Source organism: Malurus melanocephalus, unplaced genomic scaffold, assembly GCF_030028575.1.
Source record: "Malurus melanocephalus ecotype Western Australia unplaced genomic scaffold, MMel_1.1 scaffold_7, whole genome shotgun sequence".
Classification (NCBI taxonomy): Eukaryota; Metazoa; Chordata; class Aves; order Passeriformes; family Maluridae; genus Malurus; species Malurus melanocephalus.
The window spans coordinates 672,727-687,343 of record NW_026623239.1 but is presented as its reverse complement, the minus strand read 5'-3'; the positions used below and the strand labels follow the sequence as shown (position 1 = coordinate 687,343).

The 14,617-nt window shown below is 35.0% G+C and overlaps 1 protein-coding gene across 4 annotated transcripts in view; it reads left to right on the top strand.

Annotated features, from left to right (window-relative positions):
- The window catches only part of DMXL1 (Dmx like 1), a 74,160-nt gene that overhangs the window by 3,398 nt on the left and 56,145 nt on the right, over positions 1–14,617 (top strand). For 3 of the 4 annotated variants that reach the window (XM_057372195.1, XM_057372229.1, XM_057372221.1), the window contains exons 2-6: positions 4,492–4,617; positions 8,239–8,316; positions 10,221–10,299; positions 10,759–10,891; positions 13,079–13,145. In XM_057372195.1, coding sequence (XP_057228178.1) covers positions 4,492–4,617; positions 8,239–8,316; positions 10,221–10,299; positions 10,759–10,891; positions 13,079–13,145 — 483 coding nt within the window. The remainder of the gene's footprint in view (positions 1–4,491; positions 4,618–8,238; positions 8,317–10,220; positions 10,300–10,758; positions 10,892–13,078; positions 13,146–14,617) is intronic. The other variant, XM_057372204.1, reaches the window with a different exon arrangement.

The following is a 14,617-nucleotide window of genomic DNA, read 5'->3' as shown; positions in this document are numbered from 1 at the left end:
TTTTTGAATAGTATTTCATTTGAGCTACTCTGGACTTAAGAAATAATTTCTTAATTGGATTAATCTTTAAAAAATTATAAAACTTCTTTACACATTAGTGAAGAAGTGCAGTTCCTTAAATTGGGTACTTACATATGCTGTAATACAGTTATGGTATAATAGTTCAAGTACTTTTGGTAAATTAGAAAGTTGGGGTTTTTTTTTTTCAAACATAATGGAAGATTATTTCTTAAAATTTAATTTAGCACCCTAATAGAAGACTTTYATTATTTTAAATAAGGTGTTTTAAATGGAATACTTAGACTACTGTAAGTTTTGATGCAAAAGTGGAGATGGAGAGAGATCATACCATAATAGAATAAAATAATTCAGCAAGATACCTTGGCATTTTGCTGTTGTGGCTCATGGTGACTGTTTTGATTTTGACCATTCTGTGCAAAGCGCAGAAAAAATACAGCAATTATTATTGCAGTATACCTGTTTCATAGATTTATTTTACTTTAATTTTTTTCTTGACTTTTAATGAGTGGTGCCTTGTATTTCTAGTGTATCCCATATGTGCATGTGTTTCTTCATATATATATATATATATATATGTATGTATATGTATATATAAAACTTTTTATATATGCGTGTGTGCGCACACATTCTGTTGCATTTGGGCATGAATATTAGCTGGCAATTTATGGTAAGCATACTTGTACTCCTTGTGTAAGAGATGTAGGTTAAATAAAGTTTGCACAAGTTGTCCAAAGTAATGTGTCAGTCCCGAGGTAGCTGTAGCRGAAACTATAGCTAAGGCTTTATATTGCAGTATGTAGAAGAAATATATGAAGAAGTGTAAGGGAAATAATTGTGTTAAAGGCACTGTGCTTTGTAAGTGGTAAACATACCTGATCATTTGCTTTCCTTCTGTTCAGAGTAATTTCCYAGTACCAGTCTCTAATTTTGAATTGTGTATGTCATGCTTTCACTTTAGAAAGAAATCAGAATAGTTCGTATAATTGTCTATAAAAATTTCTGTTAAAATCCCTTGTTTTTTAAGCACTATTATAGTCAAAAAATCTGTTTATCTTCTTCAAAGAAATGTTATTTYAGAAATAAGAGCTGACATTGGATTAAAAGAATGGGCAGATTTTTTATGAAGACCCAGTACTTAAATGCAAAATCACATTTGTTTTCACAAGCCTGGAACATCTTTTGCTCCCTAATTTCAGTCTTGTTTGCTATGTCAGCAGCAAGTGAGATCCATGGCCCTGCAGCTTAAACTAGTTCTATCTTGTTTATTTCTGTAACACAAGAACAAAGCTTTGTTTAATAAACATTCCAAGAACACGATAATATCACGTTATCTGCTTGTCTACTGTACAAAGACAACTTTCTTGTGAATGTTCTAGGGCATTCTTAAGGTGAAAGGCTTTTATGGCCTGCCAACATCAGACTGAGGCATTCTGCTTCCTTCAAAAACTCATCTTAGGGTTTTCATACTATTATTATTATTTTTGAAAATTAACATATATTTAGGAATTCTTTCTTCATTCAACTGTATGGTAGCATTTTAAGCTGTGCCTCTCCCTCCCTTCCCCTCTCCTCCAAGGGCCAAGTAATAGAGGCAAGTGTACATATATAATGCGTATGAAAACACATATGTGTGTGTGTATGTATGTATTTATATATGCAAGAAATTCTTGTACTGTAATTGCTTCTTGCTTAAGAAAATTCTGGAATTACCTTTTTTTGTAGTTAATATAGCTTATAAAAATGCACTCATACTCACTCCGGTTAAAATGAAGATGGGTGACATGAACTATCGTGGATAAGTCTTGCAATAAAAATTAGATGAAGTGACTGATATACAGAATTCATTCTTGTATCTGAGACACTGTTGGGGTATGAAAGGTATTTCTTACTCCTAAGTATAGTCTTCGACTATACTACACTAAAATACCTCTGGGATGAATAAAATTAAGTGTCAAATTAGCTCATCAGTTAATTTTATGCATTTTGTTTAGATAAATGCCTTGRTAAGATACTACTGCTTAGGAATCTCATTTAGAGCTGGAGTCTGAGGTCCAGGGAGTGCGTAGGAGGATCTGACATCTCTGCAGAGGTGCAGTCTAATGGATGAGTTACAGGGGAATAGCAAAGAACCAAAGGAAGGACACCTTAGAAGGAGGGGAATATACTAGCTTCACTCCTAAAGCGTGTGTTCAGTGTGAGGAGTAATGGARACAGTAAGCAACAGTAAAAAAAGGGAGACAGTTGCAGTTTTGTTTGCCAGAAAACATAGTCACCTTCTTATTCAGACACTTTTCCATTGCAATATGGAACTTCCCTATCCTCTGTGTCCTTTGCCTTTTGTCTTTGAAATTGTGGTTCTCCTGCAGGCAAACATTAACTAAACATCAAAAATAACCTCCAAGTCATCATCCTTCTGCTTGGCTGTAGTTATATTTGGAAGCTCTTTGAAAAGGCCTTTTTTTTCCCCCTTTCTACCTCTTTGAGAACAGATCAGCTCTCAGACTGAGAGTTGGTTTAGAATAGATATTAGAAAGAAATTCTTTACTGTGAGGGTAATGAGCTACTGGAATAGCTGCCCTGAGAATCTTTGGATGCCTCATCCCTGTAAGTGTTCAAGGCCAGGTTGAATGGGGCTGTGAGCAGCCTGGTCTAGTAAGAGGTGTTTCCACCCATTTCAAAGGAGATGGAGCARGACAAACTTTAAGGTCTCTTCCAATCCAAGCCATTCTTTATGTTCTCTCCTATGATTGTGATGGTGTGACACTGGGTGATTTGAGGCTTTCCTGTAAAGCTGGAAATTGAGAGAACCAGAAGCGAGAAGTATACTAAATCTTGGAAGTGCTGATAAGGCCTAGAGGGGCATGCACTGCAGGTGGACTTCATGCACTTTGACACTTCAATTTGACACTTCAGTTTGACACTTCAATTTGACACTTCAATGTTAAATACATTTTTGATTAAGTTTTGTATGTGTTTCTATGTTATGTCTTTGCAGTGAAGCACTTCTTTGTGTTTGTTTTCCTTAAAACTGCCCCAATACAGAACTCTAAATTCAACAAAATGGCTTTGGGAAAAACTGTACTTATGATACTTCTGAATAACCTTTTTTTCTGATGATCTCTGGACTTAACCMGTGAATCACCAGTTGAGATAGTTTTTAACTGAAGAAAATAAGTGTTCTGTGATGATCAGGTCTGAAGTTCATGCCATCACAAGATCAAAATAATTACTTTAACATTTGAACAAAAATTACTACTCAATCTCCTCTCTTGGAATGGATTTCMAGTTAAATTGCAGTTCAGTACTGAACCTGCAGTTCTGTATGTCAGTTAAAAACAAATGCTGCTCTTTTGACCGGATGAATTACATTGCTTGGTTGTCTTGCAACTGAAGGGAGGACTGGACAGAAAAGGCACAAAAACCTACAAGTAATAAGCAATCATAAATAAATATATGATTATATTTAGTCTGCAGAATTATAGACAGTTTTTTCATTTATGAGATRGTGCCTGGTGTTCTACTGCTTGCAGTGTGGTAACTGAACACTGGCTGAGAATAGTGATCACAGTTTTCTGGCTATGATTCTTTTTGAAGCATCATTTAATTCTTTGTGGGAAAAAAWGTCTTTGGACCAAAATCTCCATATTTTTTATGTTATTTATATATTTTTATGTGTGTAATGATGTGGTAGTCTAGGCTAGTCTTGGTAAAAGTACTCTGTCATGTAAAAAACCTAAAAACATGTTCATCAGATTTGAAATTTATGTATCTAGCCAACCGTTATTCTGCTTTTTATTCAAGTCAACAGTTTTTATTTAATATATTAGAAAATAGCAGATTTGGTTGTAAGGCATGATCRTTTTTATCACTATATGGAAATCTGTCTTCAGTTTCTGTGAGACTGTTCTGCTCTTGAAACTTGCTTTTGTATATAACTATACTTAATTTTGATACCCTTTTGAATTTTTCCAGTACAAAGTCCTTASTAAATGTTCTAGTAAAACTTTAGCTCCCTTTAGCTCCTCCACCTTCTATTTCCCKTTTCAGAAATTTCAAAAATCATGAGAAAAGCTTTTGAAGTCTCTGTCTCCATTCTAAGAAAGATACTACCTTTTTCTGCAAGAACTTTGKTTTTTTTGCTTTAACTTTTTATTTAGATGTTTTTGTATCTCTGTCTTTCTTTTTCCTTTTCTATCACAAAACACTTGTTGCACAAGTATTATGCTCTTATAAGCATGGAGAAAGAGTAATTTGCCACTTCTAGTATTCAGTTTAAGATTGTAGACATCTGTATGATCTGTGCAAATACCTCTGTACTTCTGACTGTATAGTGTTTTACATGGATAGATGCATGTACTATACTGTTTCATACTTCACTGTCACACTGTAAGTAGATAAAGCTTTACATTATTCTTGGGGTTTTCTTTGGGGTCTTTTTCAATTTTATTTTTTTTTCTATATATATTTTAGGCATATGCATCAGGATGTGATATTGTGGTACTGGGGACTGACTTTGAAAGATTACAGATAATCCCTGGAGCAAAACATGGAAACATTCAAGTGGGATGTGTGGACTGTTCAATGCAACAGGGGAAGGTATGTAGAGCAGTGTTTCTAATAATGTTGCAGTGATGTCACGTTGAGCACCTGCTCTGGAATATGGATACTTGCAAGTTAAAGCAAATACACTAGAAAGAAGAATAAAATGACTCATTGCTTTCTGTCTTCACTTGTGAGCAGCACAATAAATTTGAAATAGTAACCATAGATATTGATAGATGGTTGTAGAAGATAGGTGGGACTGTACAGAAGGCTGTGGATTCAGGGCTAAATAGAGGACATGGCAGGAGTCGGTCTAAAAGATGACTAAGTTGGATGCTAAAGTAATTTATTCACTGTGGCTGTGCACTTCTGGGCATGTCATGGACATGCTTTGACATGTAAGTGGCTGGTAGGAGGTGAGTGCTTCCACAAAAATTGCTTTCAGATCATCTRGAAGCATGTAATCCGTTTCAAGTAGTTCATGAAGCCTCTCTTGGACAGGGTTTACTTTCTTGAATTCTTAGCTTTTGTTCTTTGTGGATTGGTCTGCATCAGAGATGTATTTTAGATAATACTGGGCTTTAAGTCCTTTTAACAAAGCTTTTTCCTAATTTTTCGGTCAGAGTGAAATGGAAATAACCAGATAAATGTCCAATGGAACATCACAGTGAGATTATTAACCAATTCAGTAGGAACTATGTCTGGATAAATACTTGTTCATGAAAGCAGGATTTTCTGCTCTTTTTGTTTAAGCCTGTCCTCATGAGGAGATAGTGTCCACTTTATGCACATTACTACAAGCCTCATGAGCTAATGAGAGCTTTGGTTACATATGGGTGTCCATTTTGAGGCAAGATGTCTAATGGAAACCAGTTTGTGTTTACATGCAAACTCTGCTGATGAAACCCCAGCCACTCCCTGTTTCTGCTTTTTAGTGTTTGAGCGATAAACTCTTGCAGTGGTAGTGAAGGAACACAAGTGCAAATGAGGAAATAATTTTTCTGTGTGTCTCTGGCACCTCATAGCAATGAAGTCTACTTGGGTTTCTCTTCTTGGATGCTGTTAACCAGGAGGTTTTCTTTGAGTTTGGGCATTATTTCTGTAAATTTGCAAGGTCATCTTGGTTGCATGATACTAATTCTGTATGCATTTAAATGACAAATTGTCCTTGAATTGTAAATTAACACATATGARTATATCACCCTGTAAGGCTTATTAAGCATCAGAATTTTTTAATTTCTTAAGTAGACCTATGAGGTCAAGTCTGGAGGTTAGTATTGTTTGCTGTCAGGAAACTGGATGTGTTTGCAGGGTGCTGAAGTAYTAAGCAGTGAATGGCTAGGCATTTGCTTATTGACCAGACTGATCAAAACATTTACAGGTCACTCTTGAAAGGGTGGAATTTTTTCTGAGACCTTCTTCATCAGTATTGACACACACCAAAGTTTCCTCTTTGGTTTGTCAGAGTGTTGTACAATCCCAATGCTCTCAGTATGTCTTCATAGCAGACAGATCTGACCATTTTTGTGTCCCTTCTTTGGACCCAACATGTCTGTGTCTTTTTGGTTCTGGGGACACTGGATTTCRTACTTCATGTGATGTCTCATTAGGGATGGAAAATCACCCCCTCACCCTACTGGCCACCCTTCTTTTGAAGCAGTCCAGGCCAGGGTTGGCTTTCTGTAGTACAAACACGTTCTGCCAGCTCATGAGCAGTTTTTTGTTCACCAGTACCCCCGAATCCATGTCCACAGGGCTGCTCTTGTTCTGTTAATTTCCCTAGTCTGTATTGATAGTCAGTATTGATTTTCATGACCCAGGTGTAGGACCTTGCCCTTGGCCTTTGTTGATGTGCATGATGTTCGCACAGTCCCACCTCTGCAGCCTACTAAGATCCCTCTGGATGGCATCCCTTCCTTTCAGCATGTTACCTGCCCCATACAGCCTTGTGTTGTCCAGGAACTTGCTGAGGGTGCTCTCAATCCCATTGTCTCTATCACCAGGGGTGACTGTACTGCCCTCCTGTTGAGTAAGACTTCGCTGCACATCACATTTTTGATACCACAGCTTGGGACTACCATAGATGTTTGTTCRATGTTTGGATGATTATTGTGGTAGTTTGAGGAATTCTTTAAAACACTAATTGCCATTATTCTTTTTGGTGGCATGCAGCTCAGTGAGGACGAGGACTGAGTGGCTGTATCATTGTGAAAGCTGGTGGAAAGTTTCAGGGGGTAGCAGTTGCTCTGGACTCTGCAAGTTGAGCATATTGGAATGCATATGATCTTAGTTTGTCCTTAAAATCCACTAAGGATAAAATAGGGAAAAAGTTAATCAATATGAGTTTATATAACCTTTTTGCTGTTGAGTGTGGAATGGAATTATTAGAGAACAAAACAGTAAGTGAGGTAGTTAAAGAGAATTAGAGAGGGCAAATACTAGTCTGAGATGCAAAATGCCTGAAGAAACTTTTTCCTTGCAAATGTGACAAAATTATTCTTGGCATTTTTGGGTCAGACTGATGTTTAGATTGTTAGTAGGATAGAAATTTATTTAACTATCTGTTCTTCTAATGTAGAGGTTTCTCTTAAAGCTATGAATCTGTGGATTTTAGGATCTGTATTAATCTTTGTATTTATATAGATCTTAGGTATGATGGCTTAGGGTTTTTTCCAAGACTTTYGGTTGATACTGAAAGCAAAATATATTTTATAAAGTGAATCTAATTTTATTATTGTTGAAGGAAAACATAGGTATTTACGAAGCTGTAATTTTACAGAAATAGGAAATTGATTATTACAGCATATCACATCTGTAGATGTTCTCCTTTTAACAACAGCTGTCACTTCAGAATTCAGGATGTCCATTATGCATGACCTATGGAAACTCCTTAATTTTTGTAAATCTGTAATTCAGAATAGTTTTTGGCAACATTGTCATATGACAGTTCTCTCAGGCTGTCTGCCTGAGGTCTTTAACTTGCAWTTGGCTTGTTTTGGCTCTTCCAAGCAAGTCTTCTGGGGTTGCTTTTATATACATGTCTTGAGATCAAAGACTGTTTATTTTGTCTTAATGCAGGTTTGAGGTGGATAATAACCTGTGATGAAATAAGACTTTCAAACACTGATTAAAACTGACCATATTGCAACTTTTTTTTARCTATTTTATGTTAACCTTTAGTAGTAATTTTATTTGTAGCTTTTTGCATTGGGTGTTTTGATTGCATAGTTTGAGTCTTTGTCTTTTGAAATAACTTTTAAAAAGGTAGCCTGTTCTAAAGCTAGGGAAGTGCACAGAATTATTCTGAGCCTATATTGGTTCCATGTCTGAGAATGTGAACTCTGCAGACTGTTTTGAGTGTTTACCTAATTTGATACGGAAAGAATAGTGCTAATAATATGACTAAAAAAAAAAAAAAAGATTCTTGTCCAGCAATACTCTCAACAGTTCWTCATGATTAATGAGTAAATAAAGGATTGTATTTTTATTATTGACAACACTAGCTTCATGATTTTTGGTAGATGTCATTTTTCTATTATCAAAAAAAGAAATATGGATGTCAGTTTCAAATTTATCTACAAGCAGGKTTAAAAGTAAAATCAACTATTTGCATTTTATTCTTGTTAGTTCAATAGCTTGTTTCTTCTTTGTGTGTTTAAATACATATTGCTTTAGATTGCAGCTTCTTACGGAAAGGTGATTTGTATCTTTGAGCCAGTTAGCCTCTTGAAGCAGAGCAGCAGTCATCATAATGTAAGTATTTAATCACCCCTGAATTTATTGAGCAGTTAAAAAACCTGACTCATTTTAGTGGCTTGCTTTAAAGCTTGAGATTTTTTTGGTATCTTCTTTTAATGATGGAATAAAGTTGTGATGTAAGGTGGTCCTTAGGAATTGAAAATGGTGGGATAAGGCCTATAATTTGAAATAGTTTTAAGAAAGATAGGTTTTATACTATAATGTCTCATATTACTTATGTAACCCTGCATTTCATAACCAAAATGTTCCAGAACCYGAAAAGACATACACAGCCCCATTCTGCAGAGAGTGTAGCCATTAAAATAGCATTCCTTTTTTGAACCATCCTGTGTAGCCTTTATGTTTTGATGTGTTCTACAGTTCTTACTCTAAYTTTTACTTACGAAATTGCATGCCTTTGGCCAAATTGTAATAGTTTCARAAATCTGTGGGTTTTTTAGCCTATCTGATTGAATTATTGTACTTCAGTTTTATAGTGGTSAATAAGAACAGTAATTCTTTTCTTGGGGCTTACTTTTGGTGACAGTTGTTTAATGATTAATATCCAGAATCCTAATTTCTGAATAATAATAATAATACGATTTAGAGTGAGTTACTTAACCATGCTTTTTACATGAAGAGGAATATGGCTATAATTAGAAGCATTAGATTCTAATTAAAGTCAGTTTGATGATACTAGAACTTTGACAGCAATTGCTCAAGGAGCTTTTGTCTGCCTCTTCAGGGGTTTGGTCTCCATTTGTACTAACACATTGTTTATRTGGCCATCTAGTGGATTCCCCTCTTCGTTCTATCCAATTGAGTCATAAGGTTCTTAGTGTACCTATAAACTTGTGGTGTATTATCTGTTAATTAAATACCTGGAAATTAATATCTATGTAATAATTTATATCACTGGAAAGCAACGAAATAAAATTACARTAAGATGTGAGTTCTTATGCTCCTATGAACTGCTCTTGAGCTGCCCCAGAAGCACAGAACTGGAAGTTTCTTTGTCCATTCACTTGTTTTTTATTCCATCCTGAATGTTTTTCTATACTGGTAAGCATTACACTTAGCTTGAAACTTCAGGAGTCATAACTGTAAGCAGTAGAGGAAGCACTCACCACCCATTCATTATTTGCTTTCAAAGGTTTATAGTTGAAGAAATAGTCTGTTACTTCAGTTACTTTTATGCAATAATTTCCAGCGTATTGTTCAAAGTTATTGTAAGATTGTCTTCCATTTACTAGAATGTCAAGGGTCTAAAAAATCCCAGCTTCAATAATACTTGTTTTAGATCCTTATCTGTAGCTGCTTTTTGCCATTTTCTGCCAAACTTCTGAAAGACTGAGCTGTCTTCACATCTATTTAGTGTGATACTTTTGGGCTGGGGGATGATTACTTTAAAAAAAGTTTGTGAATTCAGAGAGAGMTCTGTTGGCTCCTAATATCATTTCAAGAAATATTTTCAGTTTCTTATATAATTCAGACCATCAAATCTTTGTGGTCTRTTGTGGAAACAGATAAGATAAATATTTTGTGAACTGAATCTTCAATTTGTTCTAGTGAGTGAAGTAGTGATGCAAAAAATAAAGGTATTTGACTATCCTGTTGGATATTAATAAAAAATAAAACTCAGCAGAGGGGAACTATCCTAGGTGTTATCTTCACCTTTCTGATCACCTCTAATTCAGCAATGGTGTGGATATCAAATGCCAGGTGCRTTTAGTTTGTGTCATTTTTGAAATATTTTCTTTGTCCCAAAAATAAAATCTTACTTCCCCTTAAAAAAAAAAATCTCAGATTCCAGTGGTGATTTTATATACTGATTTATATACTATTTCTGTTATAAAATGAGGAGGGGGGGAGGTGTGAAGTGTTTTCATGCTAATGTTTGTAAATACTTAAAATTTCAGATGTTACATTACCAGTGGCAGAAGAATGCGCAAATCTCACTGGAAGCCATAGCACATAATCTAACGTGGGATCCCACAGGTATAAATTGATTAAAAGAAACATCTGTCTATTTGATACCACAACTACTTTTTTAATTTGAATTTTGTCATTCTTTGTGGATCAGGAAAAGGTTTCCGTTTTGTCCTAGCATGATAGAGAACACCAGAGAGGAGTGAAATTTAYCTTTTGTCACTTACTGCAGGAGAACTAACATACTAAATGTATCTCGTTGATCTGACTTGATTGTTCTCATCTGATCAGATAAGAAAACATGGCTTAAATGGTAAATATTTGTTGAGAAAGAGGAATGTCTAGAGTAAACCTAGGCATTTCTTTTAGGGAGTAACTAAAATTTGATTATTTTTCACAATTTACACTGTAGGTGCTCAAATCTACCAAAAAAAGCAGTTTCAGCTTTGCTTTTCTTTTCACTCTTTACAAAAGTCTATATTTCGCTACTTGTTTTGTAGTTAGATTTTTCATAAGTATTTGGTTTAGGTACTCGCCTTCTGACTGGTTCCAGCTGTCTTCARCTTTGGTCCAATGTTCCTTTGGAGAACCCTGCTGACAATGACAGTACTGAAAGAATAGATGTTGGTCTTGGAGAGTGGMGATGTATCTGGCAATGCAAGTAAGAAACACGTTTGAAGACAAATAATTTCCTTTTCCTTACTGATTCATATGTTTAAGATTAAATGCTTAGTGTAGTTAAATGAAATCCTGTTGCATACTGCTATTTGATAAATATTATTGCTGTGAAAGAAACTTGAATTTTATTTCCCTTGACTATGTGACATTTCTTTCTTCTTACAAGATCAGTTGCAGGTGGTTTGGGGGCAGTTCTTCAGTTATACAGAACACTAGTATAAAATACTGAGGGAAGGCTACTGTTGAAGCGCTCCCAATAGGCACTGTTCCTTGTTCRAGAAATAAGGTGAAAGCTGTGTAATTGAAAATTATTGTGCTTGAAGGACTGGTTAAAATAAGCTTCCATCAGTGTTCAGTGTACTGCATCGTTCTTTCCTTCTCACACATTTTCCCCCCTTTCACACACCTCTTACTTTTTCTGGGTTTACTCTGGGTATTTGAAACAGTCATGCCAAGTTATACATCTCTTTTTCTGTGTCTCGGATTGCTCTTCTTGTATTCATGTTGATTTTAATATTTGCATCTTTGTACTGTACATTCAGAAGAGTTTTGGTTTAGGACTTAAGTTTAAAAGACAAGTAAAAAGCACTGTCCTTCATGCCATAGGCAGACTTTTATAATACAGTGGGTGCATTGTTCACTTGGGAGTAAGGTACCATATGGCCATCTCCCAAAGTGTTTCCCAAAGTGGCAGACCCACCTGAAGTTATTCTTTATGAAGCATTTAGCATTCTAGTAGGCAGTTCTATAGACAGTTCTCTGGATGTACCAGAAAAACATACTTTTCATAATCCTTTGGTTCCTCTTTTTTGTACTTGAACTTTCATCARTGATGAGTTTGAAAACCCAAGATCATCCAAATGACACCAGAAAAAATTTTTCTTTGCATACGATAAACTTTCTATACAAGAAGTTGAAGATTTATTATTTCTGGAGACATGTTTGAGTGCTCATCTCTCAGTCTAATAAGAGAACTCAGCCTGTAGATGACTGCCGTAGAATATGGCTTTAGAATTTAGGGTTCTGGTAACAGTAGTCAAGATCATGCAGATGRTGCCTTTCTTCTGTCCTTTCTGTAACAGGTTTTGCATTTGTATTGTATAAAGATTTACAAAAATCTTCTCAGCTCTCCACCTGTTTTCCTCTTTTAAACTCTTTTTGTCAGAGGCAGAGCTGAATGTCTTTTTCTGAATGAGTATGTCCTAGGAAAGGTCAATGGAACTTGCTTTTTCACTGCACGCTTTATGTCTGTATGTCTTCTGGAATTTGTACTSCAGTTAGATTTAGAATAGGTTTTTCTTACAGAGACGTTTGCAAGAAAGTGATTTTGCAGTACTACTCTTCCCAGAATAATTTTCAGTGCCTCAAGTCGTGTTTTCACATTTGTCTCAGTAGGAGGATTTAGCTTAAACCTGGATACGAATCTTGTAATTGCCTTGYTCTTTTTAATGCGCACACTAAAAGCATGGTGCTTTTGTTGACCTGTTGGCTGACTTAATCCCTCTTGAAAGTTAGGCCTCAATGACTTGTTACACGTGTAATTAAGATGAAAATGTACACTGTGTTGGGGCCGCACAATTAAGTGTTTGTCATTTCTTGTTACCATTAATAAGCTTTGTTACTTAGTCAATACCTGAGTGCTTCAAACCCTGTAAAAGTTCATTTTTCAGTATATCCAGTTAAAATAAAACACTACAAAAATAAACCACATAATTAGGTTTGGAATATTTTGGTATAGTATCTTATATCAATGTGACCATTCATGCAAAAGCTACTTTGATACTTTTAAACTACATTATTGTTAYGTTGAGTTGTAGGAAGTATGAGAAGTGGAGCTGTCTTTCAGAGAAGTTGGAAGACAATATGGTACAACTGAGATGAGTTAGCGATCCATATAATCGTGCAGTTTAATCTGTCAGCAGCTGCTTTTCTTCTGTGATATTTTTGAATTTTGGATATTCTGCTCCAGGACTTTGATTTTCTGGATTACTATAGCCGTATGTTGTGCATGAGTTTGCTTCTTAATCCTTTTGGACTTTGTTAAAACTTACACATTTCACACAACACAATAGCCACTTGTATTTAAGAATTAAAAAACTTGAAAGAAAATTTAGAATCCACTGAAAGTTGTTAAAATTTGTTCTCTTTTTTAATTGTCTTTATTCCATAGAACTGCTTCTCAAGTTTGTTTAATGAAATTCTCACCAGATGGGGAGTTTTTTGCTACTGCAGGAAAGGTAAGCATTTTTTCCCTTATCGCTTTGTATTAATTCAGATAAGCTATTAAAGCAAACCAACAAAACCACATTAAAATAAAAAAGGCTACTTAATAAAAAAAAAACCTTTTTTCATAGTTTTTGCATAGTCTGTGTATGTGTCTTTACATTTTGGTAAACATGAGTTTGGGAGAAAGGTAGGTCAAGGCTGGGAGGTAACAGACCAAGTTCTAAAATACTCATTTTTAATTTGTGCCAAATTATAAAACATTAGAAAAAGAAGAGTATGTGGGAATGGAAGAAATCTGTGGATGAGATCAGTGCTGGAYACCCTGTTAGTGAGTAAATATAATAAAAATACTGAAAAATACAAAAAAATTAAAAATAKYTCTTAAAGTGTTTTTGTGTAAACATATCTGTATGCCTTTTTGTGTTCATGGAAGAGAATTCACATTCTTTTCCACCGCCGTATTGGCACACAGCTCATGTCAGTGTYTGTGGCCAATCTCACTAAATAGTTCTGTATGCTCGACATTGAGCAGTTATCAGCAAAAGCAAAACCCCTTAGCAAAATAAGCAAAAAATTTAAAGCAAAAYGTCAGTCTTTTCCTGAAACAAACAAATCTTTTCTTGTTACTTCAAAAGTTGTTGTTCAGGTTTTGTAAGAGAATAATGTCCTAACAAGTCAAAACAGGAAAAAAATAAAATCAAGATCATGTAGAGGATCCAGTGAACAAAAGTGACAAACCTGTATGAGAATTATATTACTTATTAAGGAGTATGAGTGAGATTTGTGGTTGTTTTCTGAAAGAAAACAAAATGCTAGTATGTAAGGTTAATTAGGACAGTGCAGTTGCTGCGATTAGTAAAACCTGGTTTAAGTGTCAAAGAATCCTGAGCAGAATCCTGCTCAGAATGTGTTTCAGCTTCAAGAATAAAAGACAGTTTTGCAATTTGTTTTAGTCTGTCTCGAAAGCATGAGTAAAAAACAAGTGTGTATACATAAAAGGTGGTTAGAACAGTGATTTAGTAATAATGTGGAACTTTGYTGTTTGGGTCATAATGTTCCTTAATACATGCTTGAAGAACAAAGAGTCAAGGATGTTTCAGTCTGCAAATATATCTTGCTTTAGAAAGGCATTTGTCATACATATTTTTGTGATTCAGTTGTGTCCATCAGAAACAGATGAGTAATACACATCTTGATTAGTTGTATGAGGTTGTTTCTTCCTTTGAAGYTTGCTGTTTCAGGTCATCATGCTTGATTGGAAGACTAACCTTTAATGCATTTGCTATCTTTAAAGACRAGATCAAGAAGTAGCAAATCTATAAAATCACCTAGGTTTCCTTTTCTTGGGAAACTATATTCTAATTAATGAGCTTCCAGTATATAAAGTAAAATTCTAGACTTCCTTAATTATATATTATTACCTGTGTAATAAAATAGCAATAAGTTCTCATGCTCCATTTTTTTGTGCTTATTTAAATGTTGT